Genomic DNA, 17,916 nt, shown 5'->3' on the forward strand with positions numbered 1-17,916 from the left:
CACTTAACTTTGCTCACATGTGTAGTCCTGTTGAAGCTGGGTTCCATGTAGGAGTAATCAGAGTTTTTTTTTTAATATAAATACTTCAACATTCTGTAACTAGTTTGTAATTGTGTTCCAACTACAAGGCCAAATTTTGTCCTCCCAACTAGTGAGGTTTTCTGTAGTCAATACACGTAGTCTACAGCAGAGGTGGGCAAACTGCAGCCCACGGGCCACATCTGACCCACGGGACCGTCCTGCCCAGCCCTTGAGCTCCCGGCTTGGGAGGCTAGCCCCCGGCCCCTCCCCTGCTGTCTCCCCTCCCCCGCAGTCTCAGCTCACCATGCCACCAGCGCTCTGGGCGGTGGGGCTGCGAGCTCCTGCCGGGCAGCACAGCTGCAGGAGCTGCCGGCCTGCTCTAGTGCTCTGAGCGGCATGGTAAGGGGGGGGGGGGGTTGGATAAGGGGCAGGCGGTCCCAGGGAGCAGGGGGTGGTTGGATAGGCGTTGGAGTTCCGGGGGGCCTGTCAAGGGGCAGGGTGTGGATAGGGGTCAGGGGACAGGAAGGAGGGGTGGTTGGATAGGGGGTGGGGTCCCGGGGGTTAGGGATGGGGGTCCTGGGAGGGGACAAGAAGCAGGGGTGGGGGGTGGATGGGTCAGGGCTTCTGAGGGGGGCAGTCAGGGGGCGGATAGAGGCTGTTTGGGGAGGTACAGCCTTCCCTACCCGGCCCTCCATACAGTTTTGGAACCCCGATGTGGCCCTCAGGCCAAAAAGTTTGCCCACCCCTGGTCTACAGTGTACCATTATAACCCTTGCAGTCCCTTCTGACCCTATGGTTCTATGATTCTATTATTCTAATATTGGACAGATATAATGTAAATGTGCGTCAATAACCTTTTAGTTTATATTGTCTATCTATTTAGCTGTGCTCTATTGTTCTTCTCTTTGTCAGTAGTGGGGGATGTTTAATAAACAAAATTACTTACCCATGACACTTCTGTCAATAGGACATCTTCATACTATTTAACGGACTCCAAGAGTGATATTTATCTTTTTCCTGCCCTTTGCCTGGCAGTGCCTCCCTCCTCTTGTGGACTGTGCACCAACACCACCCTCTTTCAGATCTCCCTGCATAATTCACTATCTCTGTGCTACAGTCGTGCCATCTACTCTAATCCAGCACCTAATCATCTAAAAGCCAATGTTAAGAAAAGGTACTAAATAAAATAAAACAGCTAGTATGATTGGCTGGGCCCATAAGGAACAGCCCCCCTCAAAGCTGTAACAAAGCGGCCTTTGGCGGGACACTGCTGAGAATATCAATTCAGGACAAATTGCTTAGAGCAGGGCAGTCACAGCCGCAGGTCTTTCACTACCAAGGCACACCAAATCAGCCAAACAGAGAGGACTTCGGTTTCACCCCACTGGCTAGCCAGAAGTCATACAAGCAATTCCCTCAGACGCTCCAGTTTCCCAGCACCACCACCAGCACCACTCCTTATGGGGATGAATGGTTATGAAAACCAATACCTCAGTAAAAGAAAAAGGGTTCTCCCGATCCCAAAGGACCAAGCCCCAGATCCAGGTCAATATTCAAGTCAGATCTTACCCACAAATCACGCTGTTGCCAATCCTTTAGAATCTAAAATCTAAAGGTTTATTCATAAAAAGAAAGAAATATAGATAAGAGTTAAAATTGGTTAAATGGAATCAAATACATACAACATTTGCAAAGTTCTTAGTTCAGGCTTGTTTCAGGCTGATGGGATTACTGCTGATTTTAAACCAATCAAGTCTATGGAGTATAAACATCCCAGCTTGGATGGGTCGTTCAGTCCTTTGTTCAGAGCTTCAGTTTCAAGCACAGGTCTTCCAGAGGTCAGAAGCAGGATTGAAGACAAAATGGAGATGTCTCCCAGGGGCCTTATATAGTTTCTCCCATGTGAAAGATCCCCATTGTTCTTTCTGGGCAAAGTCACAGGAGCAAGATGGAGTTTGGAGTTACATGGGCAAATCACATGTCCATGCATGACTCAGTTTGCAGGTAGAGCAGCCATTCCTCACATGCTACCTTGAACGTTCCCAGGAAGGCTCCTCAGATGTGGATTGGAGTCTCCCAAGGTCCATTGTCAGTTAAGTGTTTCTTGATTGGGCACTTAATCAGAAAAATCCTTTCTCAAGAAGCTGAAAGATCCTTTCTCAAAATGCTTCATTAATGCTACTTAGAATCAAACACATTGAGATACAAGTACATAGCCAATATTTATAACTTCACATACAAAAATGATACACACATACAGACAGCATAATCATAACCAGCAAATTACAGCCTTTTCATAGACCTCTCACTTGATCTCCTTAGTACAAGATTTGGTGCAACTATAGGACATTGGTTGCAACAATGATCTATATGGTCACAGTTTATATCAATAACGTCACAAAAGCTCAGTATTCCCTTCCTTTTGTTTTCCAGTGAATTTGCGCACTCTCTCCTGCAATCCTTTTACCCATCCTGGAGATGGATCTGCTGTCCTTGTTATTATGTTGTTGTCTATGGCACCCTGATCCAGCAGAGTGATCCATACCGGTTAATTCTTAAGCCTAGGTTGAATCCTATGGATTTTAATTATTCTCTGTGTGGGCAGATCCCTCTGCAGGATCAGGGCTTAGTTTTTGGGACCCGAATCTCTAGCAGTTGAAATACTACACTTTTTTGATTGAGGTCCATGGGAATTTTGCTGTTGAAGTTCTTCAGGACAGAGACCTATTTTATTGGTTTTATTTTAAAGCTCTGAGAACACAGTTCATTGTTACTGAGGACACTTTTTGTCTTGATTCCTGGGGAAAAGCTTATTTCCTGATCTCCAGAGTGTGTAAAAGAGTAGCTTAGGGTAACTCATCTTCTGGCTGATCTGAGAAAGGCCTGGCCTTTTTGAACCTCGGTATTCACTTGAGGTTTCCTTGGGAAGAGTAGTGGGTGGAAATCGCTGCCATTGTACATGCTTACACCAGGTCTTAATTTGGCCTCAAATGTAAACCCTGCCCCAAGCAGAGTTGCTCTACCTCAGAGAGGGAGAAGAGCCAGAGGCTCCATGAAGTTTATTAAGGACACTACACTTGCCCATCTATTTTGCGTGGGAGGTGCTCAGGTACTACCAAGATTGAAGGTTGGCGTTAGCCTAAAACTCTAGGATAGGAAGTTCATGTGAAAAGCCCATGGGGCAAATACATGAGTGTGAGGGCATGTCAGGCTTGCAACGTCACTCCTTTTAAAATGAGAACTCAATTGTCTCAAAGCAATTTCCCCGCTGGCTTTTGAATCATTACCCTGAATTTAGCCTGCTTATTCTGTTACCCTGAGTGACTGTGCATTGTATGTTCAGTCGTCAGGATGTCAAAGATAAGGAGGAATCTTCTGTCCCCATCCAAACAGACACATGGAAGAGCAGTGCAAAGAGCAGATAAATGAAACTATCCAGGCTGTAGGAAGCACAATGGAAAAATACTAGAGCGGCAAACCAGGCTCGGCTTGGGAGAACTAATATGTGAAGTGAGCCAAATGCAGGGAAAATAAAACTCACTTGGAAAGAAACTAAATAAAACTGGAAATTAAATTCCCTGGGGAATAAATCCCAGGGCACTTATATACTGCAGATAAATTCCTTGTCCATGGCACATGCTGAACAAAATACTAACCCAGAAAAATATCTTAATCATCCACAAACTCGGCTGTGCCTCATGCAGACGATTGGGGGGGAAAAAAGTCAGGCTCAAAAAAAAAAAAAAAAAAAAGGTAGGATTCTGCTGACTTTACTCCCATGAGTAGGTCCCTGTGAGGGTCCTGGCAACAAGACCAAGCACAGAACTTCCCACAGGAGCTGGGTGGGGTGGGCAGTAGGTCTCTGTCAGAAGGGAGCAGTCTGGGGGGCAAGCACACCATGCTATCCCACTAATATGTTTCAGAGACGATAGAGCTGCCTGTGGCCCCATTGTGCTGGGGTGCCCCCTTTAAGATATTTCTTTGGGAAGTGGAGGATCTGGTTTGGAGAAGGTGTTGGAAAGAGATGTATGCACTGGGACTTAAAGTGAGGAGGCCCATAGATTTCCCCTGCCCTCTTTTTCCCCCTCAGGCGTTCCCCTACCCCCAACCAGCAGCCTGACCCCCTTGGTCCATGAGCCCCTACGCACACCCTCTCCAAATTTCAGCGAGTGGCATTGTGACTTGGTGCATGGGGTCGCAGTGCCACTTATGTCTGGCTAGGTCCAAAAGTGGTTGGATCATGGCCCAAGTGGTACCTCCGCTCCCGGCTTCATGGCCCTGGCTATCTGTAGATAACCATACGGTTCATAATATGCTTCTGGGAAGAAATAAAGTCTCGCCCTCTGACAGTGATTTGTGGAGCGTTTTTCTTCCCTTTGTGCCTCTTCTGGATTTCACTATGGGTGAGTGTGATGCAACTCCTACTTATTAATTTTAAGTAATAATGTTTAGCAGATCACAACTGAATAATGAGTTGTTTTACTCTGAATCAGTAAGTAAAAAATACTAAATGCCATGTCAAAGTTCCTTTGAGATCCACTAGTCCCTGGCCAGTGAGAACAACAATTATGGTGGTTAAAATACACTTGCTCGGTTAAGAGAGAAAGAGGAAAGAAAAATTTATTAATATGCAACTGAGTCCTCAGAAAAAGTCCCTTGGCTAAAAGTTGCAGAAGCAAGAAAACTTTATAAGAATAAGGTAACTTTTTGATTAGTCCAGTGCGGATAGTTTTAGGATCGGTGCACTGTGTTTAGATATAATGCCAAGAGTTCATAATCGAAGGCCCCAGTCCTGCAAGGAGCTCTGTGCAGGTGAAACCCCACACTATGGGGACCCCACTGAATTCAGTGAGATTTGATGCAGAGGTCTGCATTCAGAGCTCCTTGCAGGTTGTGGGGGTTGGGATTACTTAAGGCCTTTCCTAGGCACAAAAGCTGCTGTACTACTTTAACTAAATCAGTATTCACCTACAAAAGCTTATGCTCCAATACATCTGTTAGTCTCTAAGGTGCCACAGGACTCTTTGTTGCTTTTTACAGATCCAGACTGACACGGCTACCTCTCGGATACTAGATCAGTATTGTTAAAATGGGCCAACTTCCCTAGTGTGGCTGCAGCTCTACTGCTATAAAGGTGCTTAGGCTGGTATTGCTTACACCTGTAAGGGAACGGGATTAAGCTATACCAGTATTTTACCTCCGTATAACTGTGTTCACGCTAGGGGTTGTATGAGTATAACTATTCTGGTAAATCATTCCCGTACCAACATATTTATATGGTACAAAACTGTGTATAGACCTGACCTAAGTGAGTTAGGAGTACAAATCCCGTTGACTTGTTTTCTTGTGCTCCTAACTCATTGAGGCACTTCAGAAAATTCCACCTAGGGCCTAAAAGTTCGCCACGTTGAGATCAGGACACACTGGGAAGTCTAGAGGTGCCCTTCTGATTTTTATAAGTGGGAAATGAATGAAGAGAGAAATGGTTTGATAAACTGGGAGAAGGCAGAGATTTTTAACTCCTCATGTCTGCCGTGTACATTGGCCAAACCGGACAGTCTCTACGCAAAAGAATTAATGGACACAAATCTGACATCAGGAATCAAAATACTCAAAAACCAGTGGGAGAACACTTTAACCTGTCTGGTCATTCAGTGACAGACCTGCGGGTGGCTATATTACAACAGAAAAACTTCAAAAACAGACTCCAACGAGAGACTGGTGAGCTAGAATTGATATGCAAACTAGACACAATCAACTCCGGTTTGAATAAGGACTGGGAATGGCTGAGCCATTACAAACATTGATTCTGTCTCCCCTTGTAAGTATGCTCACACTTCTTATCAAACTGTCTGTACTGGGCTATCTTGATTATCACTTCAAAAGTTTTTTTTTTCCTCTTAATTAATTGGCCTCTCAGAGTTGGTAAGACAACTCCTACCTGTTTATGCTCTCTGTATGTGTGTATATATATCTCCTCAATATATGTTCCATTCTATATGCATCTGAAGAAGTGGGCTGTAGTCCACGAAAGCTTATGCTCTAATAAATTTGTTAGTCTCTAAGGTGCCACAAGTACTCCTGTTCTTCTTTTTGTTATTTTTTCTGTATTTCTTGCTCGTTCCATCCTTGTTTATTCACATCCTTTGTTTAGTTTTAGTTCTGGTATTTAATCTCTTCGTTTTGTTTGTTTATGGCTCTGGCAACTGGCTTGTCTTGTTTCAGTTTTGGGTCATTATCTCAAACGATTAGTCTTGGAGTCTAACAAAGAGGATCAGACATAACTCTAGGGTATGTCTGAGCTGTTTAGCATTCATAAATGTAAATATGAGAAAGCTACAAACAAGTTTATCTTTATGTTTCCTGAGAAGATAAGTTTGAATGTTGGATGGCTTCAGGGAACTGGCAATGGGAGTCAGATATGACCGGGTGAAATATATCCCAGGTCTTGAAGGACCATAGGGATCTCTGGTCCAGAACCAGTGCTAAGGAAGTTTTTACTGGTCCGGAAAGAACTTGCGTTGATTTACCAAAGTTTTCTAGCTTTGGCAAGTCATGAAGCGTGAAACATTTTAACAGTGGTGTCACTCATTTAATTTTAAGAGGGATGTCAGTTTTTCTTGGTATTGTTGCTGTTTGTGACGGGGTCTGCTTACCCCGCACTAGCCCAGACAGGGTTAAGCCCATATTATTGACAGTGGAAGTCCCGCTTCCCAAGCGGGACTGGGCATGCTCCAAATGCTCTAGCGGTATAAAGGGAGGGAGCCCAGCTCATTCTGGGCTGGAGGCTGCAGGGGAAGGACCTGTCTGGGAAGTTCCTGCCGAGGACCAGCCACAGCCCCTGACTGCTCTGGGAACCAGAGCCTCCCTGGGCCCGGTTGGACCTTTGCAACCGGAGGAGCCACAGGAGGCGACCGGCACAACAGACCACGGAGCATCCGAAGCCTCGTGGGAGATCTCAACGTGGATACTGGTAGAAAGTGACCCAGGGAGGGTGACGGAGTGGTACCTTCCACCCGGGAAACCTCAGTGTGTTTTCGCCCTGCTTAGTCAGTGGCAAATTGCTACGCCACTGTTAGGGCCCTGGGTCAGGGCCCTGTGGAGTCAAGTGGGCCCAGAACCCCCTACCGGGGCCGCCACACCCCTTGGTGGGCATCTCCCCCCCCCCCCCCCATTGAACTCTGACCACTAGGCCATGCTGCCCTGCACCCAAGGGTGGTTCTATTGAACTCCGGCTGCTAGCCCATGCTGCCCCGATCCTAGGCCCATCACCTGTGTTTTGGACTTCAGACCCTGACCCGGTCATCTGGAAAGCCTGGGAGTGGACTCGTAGGTGGTGCGCTTTCACTCTCTACCGTTTGTTTGTGTGACGGGAGGGGGGGTAGACCACCAGACATGGTGGAGAATGTGGGCATTGACCAGGACCTGCTGAAAGGACCAGGGGAAGGAATCCAGGCGATGGGAGCCCTACTGCCGTCCAAGATGGATACTGAGAAGCTTCTAAAGTGGATGCTGGAGAGTCAGCAAGAGCAGGCGGCCCAACAGCGGCAGCAACAGGCTCAGATGATGTAGCAGATGGCCAGCAGCTGCAGATGACCCAGCATCAGGAACAACAGCAGCAACTCCTTCGTGAGTTCGCTGCACAGCAACAAGTACAACAAGAACGCCTGGTCCAGCAGGTGGCAACTCTATTATGTCAAGTATCAGCGGGGTAGCCGTGTTAGACTGGATCTGTAAAAAGCAACAGAGTCCTATGGCACCTTTAAGACTAACAGATGTATTGGAGCATAAGCTTTCATGGGTGAATACCCACTTCGTCAGATGTATGCTCCAATACATCTGTTAGTCTTAAAGGTGCCATAGGACTCTCTGTAACTCTGTTATGCCCACTGGGAGCCCCAGCCCCCACACTCACAGGAGCAGGATCCAGAGAGACTTTGGTGGGGCTCGACCACAGGCCATGGCCCAACAGGTACGGGACCACTGTTGGAGATGGTTGGACCTGGAAGGCTTGACTGGGCCCCAGGTGGCAGAGATGGTGGCACTAGATCAGTTCACCCAGATCCTCCTGGCAGGAGGAAGAGCATGGGTGCAACGCAACTGCCCGGTGACCCTGTCAGCAGCTGTGAGCCTGATGGAGGACTATCTGGCTTCCGAGGGGGCTGAGGCACCAACCCGGGGATCTGGAAACGTGAGCAGAAGGGACGGGCCAGGCAAGGGAAGCCCACGAAAGCTTATGCTCAAATAAATTTGTTAGTCTCTAATGTGCCACAAGTACTCCTGTTCTTTTTGGATTTCCACGGGGAGTGAGGCCCAGGAACCCCCGTCCATCGCCTGCCCTACACTCACTAAGCCCCCCAGCCCCAAACCCAGACACCGGGTCACCTGAACTCTGATTTGAAGTTATCGGCACCCACAAAAGGGACCAAGCCCGCCAAAAGAAGGCCCTGGGCTCACGGAAGCCTGAGATCGCTGCAGAGAGTGTGGCCAAGAGGGGCATTTTCGACGGGAATGTCCGTTCATGGACTTCAACTATGGGCAAGTCTGGGTCATCGGCCAAAGAGCTCGGAAAAGAGGCCTGGGAAAGTTCTTGGTCCCCGTACAGGTCGAAGAGACCCCCCACAAAGGCCCTTGTGGACTTGGGATGTAGCCAGATCCTCATACGGGAGGGGCTGGTCCCCAGCCTTAAACTCTCTGGTGAACAGATGCACTTACAATGTGTCCATGGGGATATCCACCCTTATCCCACAGCGTGGGTGAGGATTGAGATTTGCCACCGGGAGGACGTCCTCCACGTGGGCGTGGTCCCCAGATTGGCCTACCCCATTGTGCTGGGGCAATCTTGCCCGGAATTTAGGGAGATCCTCTGGAAGTATGACCCGCCCACCCCGCGAGCAGAAGGGGCTAGGTCTCCAGGGAAGGGGCTACTCGGACATGCAACGGAGGCAGACCCCGGGGAAGGAACATCTGCAGCTAAGAAGGCGCCCGTCAACCCCCGCACCGTGATGTACCCGTCCGTGGAAGATGCGCAGGTAGAGCTGGAATGAGATATAGATTTCGTACAGTAGCAGAGAGAGGACCCGACCCTCAGTAGGGCCTGGGAGCAGGCCACCACCCCAGGCTCGGGGGGAACACACCTTCAAGTCTTCCACGGGGGCCCCGATTTGAGATCTGGCGGGATTGCCTATATCGGGTGGTACAGAAACTGCAAACACCCAAGCCGCTCCGTCAGCTGTTGGTCCCCTGGAGGTTGCGACGAAGCCTCCTACAGTTAGCCCATGCAAACCCCTGGGCAGGACACCTGGGGTGGGAAAAGACTCTTCAGAGGGTGGCCCGCTGTTTTTTTGTTTTGTTTTGTTTTTTGTTTTGGCCCAGCATTCACCAAGAGGTCCGAAACTATTGTGCATCTTGCCCGGAATGCCAGCGGACTGGCCCAGGTGTACCCCGGGCACCCTGATCCCCCTGCCAGTGGTTATCATACCCTTTGAATGCATCAGGATGGACCTGGTTGGCCCTCCGGAAAGAAGTAAGACAGGGAATCGATTTATTCTAGTGATCGTGGACTATGCGACACGTTATCCCGAAGCTGTCCCCCTTCGACCAGCCACGGTGCCTGTGATTGCCGCCGAACTCATGAAGGTCTTTGCTAGGGTCGGGATATCCCCGAAGATCCTGACTGACCAGGGCACTAATGTATCCTCTAAATTGATAGTAGAGCTGTGCCACCTCTTGAATATATGGACACTCCAGATGTCAGTCTACCACCTACAAACGGACGGTCTAGCAGAGCGCTTTAACGGTACCCTGAAGTCCATGTTGCAGAAATTCGTGGAGGAGATCCCCAGTCATTGGAATGCACTATTGCCAGCCCTGCTGTTCTCTATAACTCTTGTATGGCAGGCAACCCAGAGAGATCCTTGACCTCCTGAGAGAAGACTGGGAGGCACAAGAGACATGGGTACTCAAGACTACCCAGTATGTGCTATGCCTCCGAGAATGGCTCCGGGCCCTAGGTGCTTTCACCCAAGAGAATCCGATGTGGGCCCCAAAGACACAAGAATGGCTCTGTAACAGAGGAACCAAGCAGGTTGGACCAGTAGATTATGAAGTCTGGCTGCCAGGACGACAGAGGGAGACCTGTATGTACTGCGTGAACCTTTTGAGGGCCAGGGAGGCCTTGTTCATTGCCCCAGGCCCAGAACTTGGACTCCTAATGGGGGAACCCCTGGATCCAAGGCCGGCTACGCTCAGGGAAGACCTTGCCCCTGCACAGCAGGAGCAAATACAGCAGCTCATAAGGGATTTCCCTGACGTTCTATCAACCCGCCTGGGATGAACTAACCTTATGAGCCATCACATTGCGACAACACCCGGTCAGAGAGTGAGGGACGACCACAGACCGCTGCCCTGGAAGATGTGGGCTGCAGTATGACAGGAACTGGATACAATGCTTGAGATGGGGGTGGTCAGGGATTTGAAGAGTGAATGGTGAAGCCCAATCGTTCTGGTCACAAAACCAGATGGGACCACTCGATTCTGTATTGATTTCCGGAGGTCAACGCTATCTCCTGGTTTGATGCGTACCCAATGCCCCATATAGAAGAAATCATAGAACAACTCGGGGGAGTGAAGTATTTGTCGACCCTAGATTTAAACAAAGGGTACTGGCACATCCCCCTAACACCAAACTCTCCGGGGGGTGTTGGGGGAGAAACGGCTTTTCTGACACCATTCGGCCTCTTCCACATTCAGGCTACATGGGACTGCAGCTACTCTTCAGCGGCTGATGAATAAGATCTTGCTGCCTCACGATCAGTGTAGTCTACAGTAGTAACTGGGAGGACAACCTACAACACCTTGGTGGGGTGTTCCAGGCTCTTAGAGAAGCCGGCCAACCCGGTGAAGTGCCATCTCGGGCAGGAAGAGGTAACATACCTTGAGTACATAGTAGGAGGCGGGAAATTGCACCCCCTAATTAATAAGGTTCAAGCCCTTATGGATACACCCATGCCCAAGACGAAGAAACGTACGCCAATTTTGGGGACTGGCCGGGTACTATCTCCGTTTCGTACCAGACTTCGCGACCATAGCCGCCCCCATTTCGGACCTGACAAAGAACTCTCAGTCGTGACAGGTGCGATGATCTGACCAGTGCAATGAGGCCTTCAAGACTCTGAAAGAGCGACTGACACAGGAACCTATCCTGCGACACTCCGACTTTGCAAAGGAGTTCATACTCCAAACAGACACCTCAGAGGTGGGCTTAGGGGCCGTACTCTCCCAAGAGCTGAAGGGGGAAGAATCTCCAGTACTGTACTTGAGTCGCAAATTATTTCCTCGGGAACAACACTACTCAACATCAGAAAAAAAGGCCCTGGCTGTGAAATGGGCAATTGATGCCTTACACTGTTACCTGCTGGGGAACACCTTTAAATTAATCACAGACCATGCCCCCCTCAGGTGGATACACAGCATGAAGGACATGAACCCCCGGATTATGCGCTGGTACCTCTCACTCTAACCCTACGATTTCTGTGTTTCATCATCCGGGTAAGACCCATGTTAATGCGGATTTTTTTTCTAGACAGGGAGGGGAGGAAGAGGAGACAGACCACCCTCGGAGGCTCCTCTTAAAGAGGAGGGTGTGTCACAGGGTCTGCTTACCCCGCACTAGCCCAGACAGGGTTAAGCCCATATTACTGACAGCAGAAGTCCTGCCTCCCAGGCGGGACTGGGCATGCTCCAGATGCTCTAGCAGTATAAAGGGAGGGAGCCCAGCTCATTCTGGGCTGGAGGCTGCAGGGGAAGGACCTGTCTAGGAAGCTCCTGCCGAGGACCAGCCACAGCCCCTGACTGCTCTGGGAACCAGAGCCTCCCTGGGCCCGCTTGGACCCTTGCGACCGGAGGAGCCACAGGAGGCGGCCGGCACAACAGACCACGGAGCATCCGAAGCCTTATGGGAGATCTCAACGTGGACCCAGGGAGGGTGACGGAGTAGTACGTCCCACCCGGGAAACCTCAGCGTGTTTCGGTGGGACCCCCCCGCTGAGTCAGTGGCAAATTGCTCCGCCACTGTTAGGGCCCTGGGTCAGGGCCTGGGGGAGTCTGGTGGGCCTGGGCCCCCCTACCGGGGCTGCCTACACCCGGTAGGCCATGCTGCCCTGCACCCCAAGGGTGGCTCTATTAGACTCTGGCCGCTAGGCCATGCTGCCCTGAATTCCAAGGTTGGCTCTATTGAACTCCGGCCGGTAGGATGCACTGCCCTGATCCTAGGGGCCATCACTTGTGTTTTGGACTTTAGAACCTGACCCGGTCATCTGGAAAGCCTGGGAGTGGACTCGTAGGTGGTGCGCTTCTGCCCTCTACCCCCTGTTTGTGTGATGAGGGGGCAGTGTAGACCGCCACACTGTTGTTTGTTACCAGGTGTGTAACATTTGCATAGTTCCACAAAACTTTAACATTTAAAAAAAAAAAGGCTTAAAGGGACAAGATTCTCTGCTGTTCCAAGTTCTCACTCTGAAGATGGGGCTGGAAGGACATCGTGGAGCTTGTTACACTTTTCTTGGCCCTTGTGCAGGGTAGACTCAAGGGACCATCCACCAGACCTGAGTTAAGTCACAGCAGATCTATTAGTGAGTTATTGGCAACTGATGCTGTTTGGCCCTGGCAAAATGAGTTGTCTATGAAATGAATCAATCCAGTTCATCTTGACCACTTGTGTATGTCATGCAAATCACCATCCCATTAGTCGCTAACTGTTGACGCCTGTTGGTTTGTTGGCTTGGTGGAAAGGCCAAGGATTAACTAGATGCAGCAGCTGAGCCGGCCTCTCATCTCCTTTGCCATCATGCCTATCAAAAACTCCACAGTGGTTGGGCAGCCCTTGTGCTGTGACCAGTGCCTATCATGCAGACCAGTGCTGTCTCATTGTTAACTTGTTCTGCCCTTGTCTGTTGTATCTGCCTGTTATCTCTTGTCTTCAACTTCTATTTGGGTTGTAATCTCTTTGAGTCTGGGGCGTCTTTTTTGTTCTGTTTGTTCAACACCTTGCACAGTGGGGCCCTGAGCAGTGGTTGGGGGACTCCCAGGTGCTGCTGCAACACAAATGATAATCTCAGGACTGTTCCCTCCCGGTGGGGTGGAGGCATAGTGGCAGGCTGAGGGGGAGAGGCTTGTGTTGCTCATACTGCATTTGTTTTTTGACTCAGCCCCTCCCCTGGGGCCACCCATCCAGGCCATATCCAAGCTTTGCTATTTCTACCTGCATAATGTTTCTAACAGTCAAGCTCTTCCACCTGTCCAGATTCCCAAGATTCTTGTTCAAACCTTCATCTCATGCCTTGACTGCTGTAATCTCCCCCTCTGCTGGCCTTGATGCCAACCTTATTGTCTACTGAAAAAGTAGGTGCAAGGATCATCTTCCTGTCTCATTACTCTGACCACATCACCCTCCTCTTTGCATCCCTCCGCTGGTTCCTCCTCCTACCCCACCAAATACAGTTGAAGGACGCTTATAAGGCCTTTCCCCATTTAGCCAATGCTGTCTCTGCTCTACTAGCTTATTAGGCTGTCAGCCTTGCCTTCCCCATGCCAATGAGGGCAGGCTTGATTGTCAGCTTCTCTGTTGCTTCCCATGCTGTCCCCTGTGCCTGGGGAAACTCCCTGACAAAAATAATAAGCCTTCCACCTTATCCTGTTTTTAAAACCCTCTTTTAAAATCTTTCCTCAGCCATAGTGCCACCGAGTTGCTACCTCCTGGCATTACTTAGGCAGGTGGTGAGCTACGATTTTGGCTTTATGCCAAACTCTGTTCATTTTATTGTTAGCTCATTTTCCTATTTACTAACCCCTTCTCCTCCCCCCCCCCCCCCACCGCATTCCCCCAATTTTTTTCCATTTCATCCACTTGTTACATGCCAGATGCAGACTGTGCACTCCCTGGGGCCGGGATGTCTCCTGTGCCATTGGTCTGCACAGTGCCTAGCACAATGGGGCCCAGTTATCAGAATATGAACACTAACATGTTCTCTTTAGAAAGCGAAAACTAGTGGCTTAGTCCAAACCAGATGCATTGGGAGCAAAATGTTTAATGAAACTTAGGACCTGTCTCTCCAAGGCTTACGTAGTAGCGCGTGCAGGGTTCCTTACGGAAACTGAGCAAGGCAGGCTCATAACCCATCTGTAATTCAGTACAGTTGGCAGCCGGAACACTGAGGACCCCATTGAATGGAGTTAAAGTCCACACTCAGTCATCTTTTTACAACAGATTTTTTTTTTTTGCCAGACAGGATGGCAAAGGTTGAATTGGCTCTGCCGGCTTGTGGTCAGGTTTGTGGGCACGCGAAATGCCTCCGTGTCAGGAAGGTAGGAGCCCTCTCCCCGTTATAAGTGCAATTCCCTTATCTTATCAGCGGTGCAAACTCTGTAACGACCTTTGTCCTGAGTATTTGGAGGAGTAAAGTTCACCAGTAAGTAAACTGATTGCAAAGGCGCTTACTGTTGCAAGGGAATCTGAAAACCGCATTGATTTGTTAGTGGTGCCCTGCAGGAATATCACATGCCGGCTCCTGAGAGTAAAGCGACAATGCAGAGCTAGCACTCTTACCAGCTGGTTGAACCTCAACTGATGCTTCCCCTTTGGTTTATTTATATTTCTCTTTCACTTGCAGCTGTGTAAATGAGTATGGAAGATTATGATTTTCTGTTCAAAATTGTTTTAATTGGCAACGCTGGCGTGGGGAAAACCTGCTTAGTCCGACGCTTCACTCAGGTAGGATGTTTCTTCTCTTAATGGGGAAAATGCTTCTATGCGTATTGGGGCAGTTTTTGGTTTGTGTGCGTAAATCCATTTGAAGCGTAGCTCTCTCTAAAATAACTTGGAATCTGTGGCTATGAACTGAGGTGCACGCCCGCAACGCAGATCAGCTAAAGCACTTGGTTGTGATACCAACGTCCCCAGCACAAGTCCTAGTGCTGTAAGTGTACCTGCAAGGAGTTACGTCCTACAAAACTACCCCCCTGGTTGGCAGATCTAGCTGAGAGAAAAACGAGGAGATTATAGATGGGCATTATTTTGATGGGCTCTGGATCAGGCCTGAATGGGTCACAGAGACTGAAGTACCCTCGTGCTGCATCCCATTGCTCTTCTACCCTGAACCTGGCAGAGGGCTGGGAAGCTTTCAAAGCTGCTTGAAACTGCTGTCTGGATAGAGAAATTCAGTGTCTGGGGTTGTCAGTGCAGCACCTTCCATCACACTCCCTTTAAAAATTAGGCTTTGCAAGCGTTGTAAAGGCCATTTAATGATGACTTAAAAAGGGGGGGGGGAGGGGAGATGAGACCATATGTTGCTCAGCAAACCTCTCAACCCCCTGCTTTTGTTGTCTTCTGTGACCCATACAGCTAAATCCTTAAAATAGAAATGGGGGTTGTGCAAGTCCCTGCTTGCCTTGCAGAAACTTAAAAAATCACAAGTGTTCAGGCTGATTTCCTTTTCTGGGGAAAAGGAGGGGCAGGATTTCTGTAACTGAGGTAAAGGGGAAGTTTGCATGATACAGTATGTAACACAAGTTATGGTTTCTGGGCTAGTTTCACTTTGAAGTCTCAGCACTTTTTCCCTGTGATTGGTTTTAAAAAGAAGTCTCTGGAAATCTTAAACTCGCTCTCTTCCTCCCTCTCCAGCTGCAAGCAAATAGCTGACAGCACTAAAGCTAAACCCAAGGGGCTAAACTGTAAAATCTGCAGCCAATTCTGCTGCTTTCCAAGCTTTGGCTTGCTGCTGGTGGTAGCAGAGGCAGATATGGCTAGAAATCAATGTGGCTTTGTGTAGATCTACAGGCCTAGAAACCAATAATTGAAAAGCTGCTATTATTTTATTTATTATTTATATAATAGTACCACGAAACATAAGTTGAAGCCTCTTGACGTTGCTACTGTCAAGACAGCAGCTGACTGTTCGTTCAGTCACACAAACCTTTGTACAAGAATGTGAGAGTATCGCTTGGAAAGTGGCTTTCACAGAGTTGCAAGATAGTGTTGGGGAAATGGAAAGCTGTGATAACAAAATGTTCTCTTCTAATGAATGCTCCTGAAGCTTTTGCCACCACTCACTCCTAGGAACTGAGAAATTGACATGGTGAATCAGCTAAACGGCCAATCTAATCCAGTGCCCTGTCTCTGACGTCAGTCAATACCAGATGCTTCAGAGAAGGGTGTAAACATCTATAGTTCTTTTTTCTTTTCTTCCTCCTCTTTCTCGTTCCCCTTTTCCTCTATTTTGCCCTCCCCTTCCCTGCCTCACAAGTCAAGTTGTCACATTCCTTACTCTATGGAAAACAACTGGAGAGACCTTTGTACAGCAAGAGACATGATCAGTTATTCTTTTGTCCCAGGTAACGTAAGAGTTGATTTTGCTGCCACTCCATGCATTGGATTCCCAGTGCAATCAATTGGAGATTTGTGTATGGACTGGGGGGAGAGTCCAGTCCTCCATTAGCTAGGGTGGCAGAACAACTGATTGCATCTCCTGTGGTACAGAGGTCTCTCTGAATTCCTAGATCATAGATTCTCAGGCCAGTCTGACCTCCTGTATAGCATGGGCCATAGAGCTTCCCCAAAATAATTCCTTCAGCGTATCTTTAAAAAAACCCATCCAGTCGTGATTTAAAAACTGCCAATGATGGAGAATCCACAACAACCCTTGATTATATTGTTCCAGTGGTAATTACCCTCATTGTTTAAAAAGTTGCACAATATTTTCAGTTTGAATTTGTCTAGCTTCAACTTCCAGCCGTTGGATTGTGTTAGTCCTTTCTCTGCTAGACTGAAGTGTCCATTATTAAATATTTATCCCCCATAGGTACTTATGGACTGTGATCAAATCACTCTGAGTTGTTTCCCCATCTATTGATACTTCTCTCTGGTGGAAAAGAACTGTTTGGGGGAGAGGGGAATAGAATTAAAGAGGAAGAAGGATGGGACAAAAACCTGGTGGGGATTCATCAGCAGGTGACGTCTTCTTTCTTATCTTATTGCAGAATCTGCTTTAACCAAACTGCTTTCTTTGTAGGGGCTTTTCCCACCAGGTCAAGGAGCCACTATCGGAGTTGACTTTATGATTAAGACTGTGGAGATAAAAGGTGAAAAAGTGAAGGTAGGAAACTACCAACTTGCTTTGTTGTGTTCAGCATTTACCATGAAACAAACCGTGCTGTGGCACAGGGCCCCCAACGACAGACAGGCGGGCCCCCAAAATGCAGGACAAATATCATCTGACAACCTGTCCCTGAGTCCCGGCCCCGGCAGCGCAGCAGGGCTCAGGCAGGCAGGCTGCCTGCATGACATGGATGGTGGCCCCACACCGCTCTCGGAAGCGTCCGGCTGCTGGCACATCTCTGTGCACCCCTGGTGGTGGGGAGGCGGCTCCGGGCGCTGCTCCCACCCCAAGCAGCGCACGGAGACCTGCTGCCCCCGTTCCCCTAAGGGGCGCACAGATGCGCCAGCAGCAGGGCTAAGGTGGCTTCCTGCCCTCTCTGCCTCCCTCGCGGGAGCGGCACGGCACAGAGGAAGCCCGCACCTCTCACACCCCAACCCCCTGCCCCAGCTCAGAGCCTGCACTCCTCACCTCCTCCCAGAGCCTGACCGCCGCACCCCTTCCTGCACCCTAACCCCCTGCCCCAATCAAAGTACCTCACTTTATTTTCATTTACTTCCTATTACTTATAGGAGGAGGATGAAGGAAAAAAAGAATGAAAAAGGGGGTGGGAGATAAGAGAGAATGTTCTTTTTCTTGGCTGGGTACTGAAGGGGGGGCCCCCAAAAATGAAGCTGTGCACAGGGCCCTGCTAATTCTAAATCCACCACTGGTTGTGTTACTGTCTGGATTTAGGTGAACCATG

At 48.9% G+C, this 17,916-nt stretch overlaps 1 protein-coding gene across 7 annotated transcripts in view; it reads left to right on the top strand.

Moving 5' to 3' along the window:
* RAB30 (RAB30, member RAS oncogene family) overlaps nucleotides 1–17,916 on the top strand; it is an 81,398-nt gene that overhangs the window by 51,787 nt on the left and 11,695 nt on the right. For 5 of the 7 annotated variants that reach the window (XM_065595804.1, XM_005287574.4, XM_065595810.1 and 2 more), the window contains 2 exons: nucleotides 14,691–14,791; nucleotides 17,088–17,171. In XM_065595804.1, the coding sequence (XP_065451876.1) occupies nucleotides 14,699–14,791; nucleotides 17,088–17,171 (177 nt within the window). In that variant the 5' untranslated portion in view covers nucleotides 14,691–14,698. Of the gene's footprint in view, nucleotides 1–14,293; nucleotides 14,490–14,690; nucleotides 14,792–17,087; nucleotides 17,172–17,916 lie in introns of those variants that run through there. The other 2 variants (XM_065595814.1, XM_042855974.2) reach the window with 2 other exon arrangements.

The sequence above is a fragment of the Chrysemys picta genome, chromosome 1, assembly GCF_011386835.1.
Source record: "Chrysemys picta bellii isolate R12L10 chromosome 1, ASM1138683v2, whole genome shotgun sequence".
NCBI lineage: Eukaryota > Metazoa > Chordata > Testudines > Emydidae > Chrysemys > Chrysemys picta.